General features: G+C 32.5%; 1 protein-coding gene across 2 annotated transcripts in view; it reads right to left on the bottom strand.

Annotated features, from left to right (window-relative positions):
- Positions 1–6,206: 6,206 nt before the first annotated feature.
- The window catches only part of SLF1 (SMC5-SMC6 complex localization factor 1), a 69,347-nt gene continuing 64,735 nt past the window's right edge, over positions 6,207–10,818 (bottom strand). For both annotated transcript variants that reach the window (XM_043913613.1, XM_043913614.1), the window contains exons 19-21: positions 10,398–10,490; positions 9,811–9,993; positions 6,207–7,186 (exon numbers count right to left, since the gene is read on the bottom strand). In XM_043913613.1, the coding sequence (XP_043769548.1) occupies positions 6,705–7,186; positions 9,811–9,993; positions 10,398–10,490 (758 nt within the window). In that variant the 3' untranslated portion in view covers positions 6,207–6,704. The remainder of the gene's footprint in view (positions 7,187–9,810; positions 9,994–10,397; positions 10,491–10,818) is intronic.

The following is a 10,818-nucleotide window of genomic DNA, read 5'->3' as shown; positions in this document are numbered from 1 at the left end:
ATTTCCCAGGCAAGAATACAGGAGTGGGTTGCCATTTCCTCCTCCAGGGTATCTTCCCAACCCAGGGATCGAACCTGCATCTCCTGCATCTTCTGCACTGCAGGAGAGTTCTTTTACCATCTGAGCCACCTGGGAAGCCCAACTAAAGGTACAACCTTTGATTAATTTAGCCATCATTTAATCTTACAGCTTCTCCCTGCTTTTTGGTGTAGAATCTGGAAAAAAAAAATCAGAACAAGTAACTAAAATCAGAAAAGGCTAATAATGAAGATATGGTAACATGACTCCACAAAGTATTATTAAATGAAAGTTGAATCTTTAACACTTCAGGAATCCTTCTCAACAGTAAAGACTCCACACAACATGATAAGGCACTGCTTTGAAGAGGCTGAATAGAAGACAGAAGCAGCATATCAGTAAAATAAGACAGATTCACTTTCAAAGGAAGGGCATCTAGTCCGAGAGTACTGAGGTCTACATTAGGTGATACGAAGCTTATTTTTATCCTTACCTTGAAGAAAAATGGCATATTTAAAAAATGCACTGTATATTTAAAAAATCCAGTAGATGCCAATTTAAATAAGACCACTTTAGAAAAATTTAAGACTGATTCTTATTTATATTAGGAGCATTACTTTAAAAAATACATTGGCTACTAGTATTACAGACAAATATAAATCATATTACAGGGAAACTTGGAGAAGTGAAAAAGAAATATTCAAAATTCTCTCACAAATACAACCACTATTAGAAACAGATTTGCTTACAATCTTTTCCCCTCTGTAATTTTAGTTAGAGGAAATAATTTAAAAACATTTAAGTAGTTTCTATTTTTCTTAAAAAAGGACTAAAATTCGTTCAGAAAAAGGAGTTAATAGGAACACATTCAACCACTTTTTTTTTTTTTTAATTTTTTGTATTAGTTGGAGGCTAATTGCTTCACAACATTTCAGTGGGTTTTGTCATACATTGATATGAATCAGCCATAGATTTACACTTATTCCCCATCCCGATCCCCCCTCCCATCTCCCTCTCCACCCGATTCCTCTGGGTCTTCCCAGTGCACCAGGCCCGAGCACTTGTCTCATGCATCCCACCTGGGCTGGTGATCTGTTTCACCATAGATAGTATACATGCTGTTCTTTTGAAATATCCCACCCTCACATTCTCCCACAGAGTTCAAAAGTCTGTTCTGTATTTCTGTGTCTCTTTTTCTGTTTTGCATATAGGGTTATCGTTACCATCTTTCTAAATTCCATATATATGTGTTAGTATGCTGTAATGTTCTTTATCTTTCTGGCTTACTTCACTCTGTATAAGGGGCTCCAGTTTCATCCATCTCATTAGGACTGGTTCAAATGAATTCTTTTTGACGGCTGAGTAAAATTCCATGGTGTATATGTACCACAGCTTCCTTATCCATTCATCTGCTGATGGGCATCTAGGTTGCTTCCATGTCCTGGCTATTATAAACAGTGCTGCGATGAACATCAACCACTTTTTATAAATGGTTTCAACCTCTCAAGTTTATTTCTTCAGTATTAACTTAAATTAGTACTTTTATTCTTTATTTTTGATTGAATTTTTAACTAAAAGACTCTTCCATCACACACTACCTTGATCCTTGTTTTTCTGAACATTATTCAAAATTTACAAAGACAGTTTATTCCTGAGATTAGATCTGTCTGCCTCTTTTTCTGACTTTATACCTTTACTACCTTCTCAATATATTAAACGTCATCTAGAAATCTTTACCCTCTTTAAACCAAAGATTCCTAAACATTTCCCTCCTTATCCCTTTGCCAACTTTCTATCTTTACAATTGTAAGTTTTCAATAAAGATATTTAAAATGCATATTTTAATATTATCAAATTTTACCCACTGCTGTATAATTCTATCTTTGTGTTGTAAAATAGAAACAATTCAAAAAAGAAAAAAAAAATCCATTTTTAGGATGAAGTCAGATAACCAAGTCATATATTCCTTAAAACAAAAACAAAAAGCGATTACAGATCAAACCATTCTGGTCGTTAGAAAAATTTATCAGTGTCACGACAAAAACCATGGCTGACCTAACCTTTAAGCTGAGCAGTACTGACAGCAAACTAAATTCTTTTCATCTGTCACCACTTTAAGAGTAATGATTTTTTCCCAACGTAACTATTTCATTTGAGGAAAGAAGAATGGAAAGTCACTGAAAATTTTAGTTCATCTGCTATTAAGATAAATGATAGTATAATAGGTGTAAATTCAAAGCTGGATTCCAGACTTTCAGTTCAGTGCAGCTTACTTGCTGGAAGTGCTAAGCACTTTAAAAAAAAAAAACTTCCATTCTTTGGTAAAACTAAATCATACTCCAACACAGTCATTCTCTATTAATGTTTAATGCTCATTATGCACTAATGTTCACTTGATCTAATTCAGATACTTTTGAAAGGAAGGAGATTAGATTTACCAAATCTGGGTTCAACAGTCTGAAAAGATTTGGGGACCATGGTAAAAAGAAAGACAAAAATTTGGAGAAAATGTTTCATTTTTAATTGAAGACAGCTCTTTATAGACATTTGAATAAGGAACTTAATTTTTTTGGTCTAAGTTCACAGCAATATTACACATTACAAATTAAATATATAACAATAGTATATACTTATTAGGATATTGTTTTTATAATAACTGACCACTGATTACTTTGTTGATTTAATACTCTTGGATCTTAATTCAGCAAATACTTTAAAAATCCAGAGAATAGTTCACTATGTTTCTGTTTTAAAAAAGAAAATACATATATATTGAACAGTACAAATACGGTATTATAAAAAAAAAAAATCAATCACATCTATCTAGTGCTAAGGGTTATACTTCAAAATTAAAACAATATATATATAGTGTAAGTGTATTTGAACTACAGGCCTACATCAAAAAGCAAACAAACAATACCTATGGTAAAGAATCCAAATATACAAAATGTTGGAAAATATACATCAAATACACAAAATAAAATTTTGCTTTGAATGCAAAAGTACTAATTAGCAAATTCTTCTGTGATAAAAAGCTAATCATTTGGATTTCTGATTGGAAAATATCCTCTTTTTAAAATAATTTAATAGAATGTCCCCCCTCCCCCCAGAAATTCACATAAATTCATGTGTCTTGGAGAAAAAGCTGCTTCTTACTTTCACAAACTGGGAAACATGAATTAAATATATTTTGGATATTCTCAATGATTAGGATTTACCTAAGAGAACTTTTTTGAACATCTAACATCAACAGTGTTAACACTATCTTGATTGTTCCCTTTAAAAAGGTCTTCATTTAGTGGGATTTGTAGTACCCTAAAAGATATATGCTTAAAACCTAATAATACCACAATCTTTTCTAATTTATAGTCTAACAGTCTGTATCTCTGGATCAGAGCAAATAACAAAGTGTATCATCCTACCACAATTCCTTTTAATCTACAAAGTGAATTTTTTGACAGCATAATTTGATTCCCAAGAAATAGTTAACTATTCAATGTCTTCAGTTTTGGTATCACCAGGCACAGTGTAATTCCAATAATGCCACCACTGACCTTTCTAACTCAATCCACATTTGCTATAAAAACAATTATCATTCTCAAGTTTGCAAGCTCCACGTCAGCAAGAGGTGCGACTGGTGTGGAAGCTACGTGATAAGCGCCTGAGGGAAAGAGTGCCTCACGTCACTCAAAGATGACCCCTTCCTACTGATTAAGGAGCAACAGTGACAGGCTCTCATTAAGTTCATCATTTAACAGGAAAGGTGTGTAAATGCATATAGATTACACATTCCATCAATAATTTTTTCATGTGAAGGTATTAATTTAACCCTCTATAAAAGAATAAACAAAAGTGGCAAACATTTCTTAGTGTTTATATAAAGTATCCTAGCATTAATGCATTTGCATTTACCTAGGGGAATGAGTACTGGGTTTCACTAATGCAAAAGCTAACACGCCACATTCTATTCACTCTAAAATTGGTGAAGTCATTATACTAATCAAAGGATTAAATGATCAGATCCTTGTAATGTTCACATTTAGAAATGAAAAGAGAATACCAATTACTGCAAATTTAAGAAATTAATTTTCTTCAACAGGCTACACAGAAGACAGTAAAACTGGACTTACCTTCCTAGAATGTAAGCTTTCCCTCTCGTACTGTAGTTGGCCCCTGTCAAGCATACCACCTGGTACATAGTAGGTGTTCAAGAAACTATGAATTCAAAATACTGACTAATTTAGCACTTGATTTAATGAGGACAAATGTCTTTCTGGTTATTTTGGAGTTAACGAAATGACAAAAAAAGGTATATACTTGGACCACCTTATTATGCATAGGAAAATTAAGAATAAGCTAGAAAACTTCATAGAGTCCCTTCCTGAAAAGCTGACAGTGAATATGCTAAAATCTTTTATATTCCAAATACCTGTGGGGATTATGTATTGAGAAAGCTGAATCTTAACAGCTCAGAAGTCTCCTTCCAAGCTTTATTTATATTGTAATAAGGGCTTTTATAGGCTTTTAAAAAAAAAACAACTCCACTGAACTATGATATGAAATCTGGCAGAGTACAATGAAGAATAGCATTACTCAGCTTTCTGTTTGGCTGCTGCAACTTTGAAATACCTGCAAGTAAAAAGTCAGGGGTCAGAAAGTCTATAAATTTTATCTATTAAAATTTCTACTTTCTTTATATCTAAAATAAATTTGAGGCAATTATGTTTTCTAAAATAAAACATTTAAGAAGTAATATGGAAAATACAGTTTACTATTGCAGGCTTAAATTCATATATATTTACCAGTATTATTAACTAGACCACAAAATACTGTAATCTATTTGCCAAGTTATACTTCTAAAGAAGTGCAAATTGCAATGATACCTTCTTGAGACAGAGACCTGGCAGTTTAGTGTTAAATATTTCATGTCAACATGACTTGTAGAAATTGGCAGACAGAACAGTTATGAAATATTAATACTAACTGCAACTAAATGAATATTTCTTGTGAACATTTAATTTAGAAAACCACTTTTTCTTAGCAGCACAAAACCCTAACTCATGATGGTGATTATCTCATTAACTTAGTAATTTCTTAAGTTGCTAATAATTCTATCTAAATGATTTGTTGTAACTAAAAGGAGTTAAAATAATAAAATACAAAGTAACATTAAGTGCCATATAAGGTGATAGGCTAGTAATTTTATCGTGACCAAGATACCTGGTGTTATTTCCATATGACAGGTGCAACAACCAAAATTCAGAAAGGAACTTGCTTAATTTAGTTAATAAGAAATTACACAAGAACTTGAAACTATGTTTGTCTGATGTCAAAGTCTATGTTTTTAAGTTTATATTCATTTATCAAGCAAATGTTATTCCACATGCCTTCACAAGTAAGTGATCCAAAGTCGCTGTTCTTCAGAATCAAAAAGTTCTTATGCATCATCTGGGGAAGCACTTAACTCTAAAAGCATTATAATGTGCCTTAGTCTCTGCTACATCATGTTTTCTCTGATATTTTGGCAGTTGTATGTCACATCTGAAGGCTAACTAAAAACTTTTTTACAGTAGGTGTAAGAAATTACTGATTTTAAAATGTAGAAAAAAAACTTGATTTTTATTCAGAGGTGATATACTAATGTAGAAATTTTCAGTTTAAGACTATAAACCCAGTAATAAAACTCTTAGCATTTGTATCCTGCTAAAAGATCTATTTCCAAAATAAAACTAAAGAGTGCTGCTTTTAACAGATTATAACTGTTGTGAGATCATCACTTAGTTACATAAAATCTAAAGGGAAGTTCTAACTGTTTCTTTTCCAGGTGTATCACAATGTAACTTACTCCACTAGTGAAGCAACTCCAGTTTCAAACGTAATCGTTATCCATATCCTTTTTTAGTTTTACTATAAATCAGTGTTAGGAAAAACTGCAAAATGAAATGTTACTACTCTGTAAATTCATACTGGACCATTAAGATTTTAGATAATCTCAAATCCATTCCTTTGTTGCCATTTATGATCTTAATATTTAATAAAACATTATAAAGCAGATTATTTTACTTAGAGAAGAGCAGTTACATGGAGTAGAAATACACTTTGTATAGGAACTGCTAAAATAAAATAGATCAAGGGATCAAATTATTAAACTTTGCACATTTACTACATTTAAAAACCAAAAGAATATATTATTGTGAACTCTGAAAAGTTTATTTTAGAAACACGTAAAACTAAAATGAGTATTTTATTCCAACAGCCTACAGAGAAGAAACGGAGCTACATGTTTATAGGTGCATATTTGCATGAATATTCTCATTATGATTCTAAGACCCAAAACACCTAAAATAGAGAACATTACATTTTGTTTTAAAAAATATTTAAATTAAAAATTTTTACATGTACAATGTAAATAAATAATATCACTTTTAAACCAAAAAATAATACAGATTAATAAAAGCAATGTATAACAAACGAAACTATTTTTTACTTTTCAGTTATATTCTACACAGTGGAAAAAGAAGCCTATACTTTGCATAAGTTCTTTAAGCGCTTTTAAAATTTAGCAAGGCTGCAAATTCTGCAAAATAAATAAATGAAATTAATGTGTTAATAAGCAACGAAGTCTCTAATAAATGACAAAGCAAGCTGAGCAGGTTTAGAAAGCTGACCCCTATTTTTTGGCATCATCATGAAAACTCTGTGACCGACCTACACATTACTTCCAATGTCACCAATAAGGCCTCAGTGTGTACTCCAGGACACACTTTTAAATTCTCAGGCAGTTCCTTTAGAATATTTGGGAGCTTCTGCAATGTCTTTATATTTCTAGCATAAAGATCCAATAACCAGTCAGTATGAGCACTAGTGGTTTCCTTATAATTCTGACAAGCTATAAGCAGCTCATTTAGATGAGTTAATCCTTTGAAAGCTAAGAACAACTCTGAAGACAAACCAAAAACTGAACAAAAATTTAGTAACATCCTACTAAGTAAAAATGAGCCAAATTCAAGTTGCTGGTGGTAAAAATGTTTTTCTGCTTGTGCATGAAAGTTCTCCACTGTATCTTCTATTTTTGTGATAGCAAATAGTTCTTCCTTGATTTGAGATGATACCACATAATCCAAGGGCAATTCCCCCTTACAGTTCCTCTGCTGTAGAAGCACTGGGCCTGTGAAAAAGAAAATGCAAAATGTTAAGCGTAAAACATTTTGGCAGCTTAACAGCCATATTTTCTCTTTTTTTCCCAAAGCCACCCAGGGCTCAGTTTACAGTCATATTTTGTAGCAATTCATATTGATATAATTACCTAGCTATATATACTAACTGCCTAACAAAGATGCTTTAGGAAAAAAAAAACACCTAGCCAATTGCCTAATGAGGTTTGCCTAAAAGTATATGCCTTAGTTCAATAAATAACATATATGGTGTATGTGTGTGTGTGTGTGTGTGTGTATATATATACATAAAACTTTGATAAAACTTTATAAATTGTCATCTTGAAATATCAGTGTTCCTGGAGGAAATTAACAAAATACATTCATCTTAAATTCTGTATGAGTCTTAAAGATATTTCATAATACCACCAAGAGGAACAAGAACTGCCCCCTTCCACTGCTAATTGGTGATAGCAGCAGTGCAGACTGCAAAACTTTGCCCAGAGACAGAACACATTTTTCATTACCCTTGCTTACGTTCAATTTTTAGTAAAGGTAACTGATTCACAAAAAAGGAAATATTAAATGCTCTGGGACAAACGCAGATTTCATTTCACCTATGCTAGTTACACCCATCTAACCATCTACTTACAAAGTACTGAAGACAGAATTTATCCCCTGGGTAGTAAAAGATGATATGGGAGGGGCAAAATAACAGTGACTCAGTATTTGGTCACACTGTAAAGAACAGGAGTACGTTGTACTTCTGCCAATCAAATCCTGTAATTATTTATGCACTTTGCCATACAAATGTTACAAGGAATGAAAAGGTTTGAGTACTAGCAGACATAATCTGAAGATTCTACCTTACAACACAGATGTCATCAGATCACAGTTGCTAAAACTCTTCATGATGAATCTGACTGGACATATGTAGTGGGGCTTAGATAGACAATGTACTTCATTCTTAATATAAAAGATTAACCAGTGATGACATATGATTAATATATAATTTATAGAAAAAAAATCTAAATCAAAACTAGATTTCATTATGGTGATATTTGCCCCAAAATTTCAAGTTACTTCTGTTTAAAAGAGAAAATACAACAAAATTATGAATCCAAGATACCAGAAGTAAACAAAGTTTTTACAAACATAAATAAATTTGTAAGCTCTCAAGAAAGACTAAGCAACTCACAACAAAGAGATAACATAGTTTCTATAGTGATCATACCAAACCATTTGATAGGTCCAAACTCAGATTATAATTAAGGCAAAGACAAGTCTATATGATTGCCAAAGGGCCTTGATAAATCCAAGTACAAGTAGATTTCCTCTCTTAGGATAAATAACTCATCTGTGTACTATTCTTCACCAAAGGTCCTAAAACAATTCACACTGGTTAATATAATGCCTTCTTCTTCTGAAAAATTGGACTTAATGCAACAAAGGTTTTATATCCCTTGGACCATGTGAAGCAAAGCCAAATACTGGCTTGGTATGTCACATTCATGGTTAAGCAGAAAAATGAAATACTTCCGAGACAGAACAGTATGGTTCTGTAACCATATAATACTACAAAAAAGTGTAAAAACTGAAAAATATATTGATTATGAAATGGTATAAGTAAAACAGACACACAAAGGCCTTTAGGGGGCAGGAGAAGACTATAAATAACCATATACACCAAACTACAATGATATACAGCCTTCCTTAGATAGACAAATGAGAGCTAGATATAGATATACAGTAAAGAGATATCTAAATAAAATACACTATTTTCATCCAAATAGCTTTAATTACTGGACAAATAGTACAATAGTATTTTTAATGCAAATAAAAGTAACAGGAAATTTATACAAATCTGCATCATAAGCTTGTCATCACTTTGTTTTTCCTTTTAAAACCCAAATCAGTTTTGAACATTTTGATATAAAATTTATATTTTTCAGTTCAGATATAAGAAGAATATCACTGAACTGGGGGGCTGGGGAAGGGTTTGGAAAGCAGAGATCAGATAAGAAATCAGCAGAAAAAGCAGCAGATGAATACTGAGCTCAAGTTACTTCCATCACAAACCCCTACACAACAGTTATCACCATTTGGCAATTCTCCTACTTAACTTAATTGACTACAAAATGTGAATGAAGAAAAGATATTCTAGGATATCTTTTCTTGTAGTCTGTAAAGAAATGACTCATTAAGGAAAAAAAAAGAATCACGTTAGCAGTTATATACAGGAAGTGAAATAAGAATGAACTATCCAAGTACTCACAAATGAACATTTACATATACTTATTAATAAGCTTTCAGAAATAGTTGGTTTATAGACATTACATACTTTTAAGTAAAAGGATTAACAGTAAAAGCCAACATACCCAATTCAAAATATATTCTCGTAACAAAGGTAAACAGGCTAATGGCACAAGAAATAAATCCATTTCATCAAAAGGCTTCTACCCTTACTAAATGAAAGGCGCTTATGTGTTAGCAGACTTTTCATGTTTCCCTTTCATTTAAAATATCATAAAGGCACCTTTCCTTACAGATCTTAAAATATAAAATGCTTTCTACCTCTGAGGGATTCATCAAAAAACTGGATAATTTCTCATAACCCGCTTAGCATAAATGCACTCACCCCCATGCTGGAGCAGCAGCTTGCCAATTTCTACATGTCCGTTTGACAGCGCATCATGCAAAGGAGTCACCCCGTCCACTTGAGTGAGCAGATCTACCTCTGGACAACGTTGCAAAATTTCCTGGACACACACTGTGTTGCCATAGTTACAGGCTTCATGCAAAGGCGTCCAGCCAGCATTGTCTAAATTAGAAATCAAGGCAAATTTTTAAACGGCAAAAGTACGACTTTTGGTAGTGAAGTACTGAAATTCTACTTTCCTTATCAGTGTGACTTCATAAGTGCCTTATATGCAAACAGAATGCTTTGATATAAATGCCTAGGGGTATAATATTTCTAATTATAGAAAATAAAAGACAAACTATTTTAAAATGTTGATGGTGGGGTATGTCAAAATATAGATGCCAAAAATGACTGTGCATTCTTCTACATCAGTATATGATGAATTTCTTGGTTTTGCTACCAATAATACTTTTGAACATATGTTAGGTAAATATACTTAAGTGATTTTTAGTAATGCTGAAATTAAACTTTTTAATATCACAAATATAAAACACTGAATTAGACAACAAAGATTTAGAACTTACCTTTAACATTGATGTCTATTCCTGGCATAGAGAGAAGAAGAATCAATTTCTCCACTTGGTTATTTATGCAAGCTCTATGGAGGGGTGTTTCTCCTGCCATAAAAAATTAATAGATTATCCCAGAGAAGACAAGATATCAACTAAAGAAAATAATCAAAGGGCATGAACTAGGAGATCTGGCCCCATGCCAGAAAATTATTTATTGAGTTTTCCTTTTGACTGGTTTAAACATCTCTCACATTAGGGAAAAAAAAAAAAAAAAAGAAGGGGGGGGAGGGAACCCCATCCCCTTTACAGAACCTCTCTGTCAGCAATTCAGCAATGAAATTCTACTGCAAAAGGTTTAACACAGGCATTGTCTCCTCCTAGTTCAAGGTTTAAAGCTTCAATCCTGCTATAAAACCCCCAAATGATCAGAGAA

Source organism: Cervus elaphus, chromosome 9, assembly GCF_910594005.1.
Source record: "Cervus elaphus chromosome 9, mCerEla1.1, whole genome shotgun sequence".
NCBI lineage: Eukaryota > Metazoa > Chordata > Mammalia > Artiodactyla > Cervidae > Cervus > Cervus elaphus.
The sequence above is the reverse complement of the archived record's forward strand: the minus strand, read 5'-3'. Positions and strand labels throughout refer to the sequence as shown.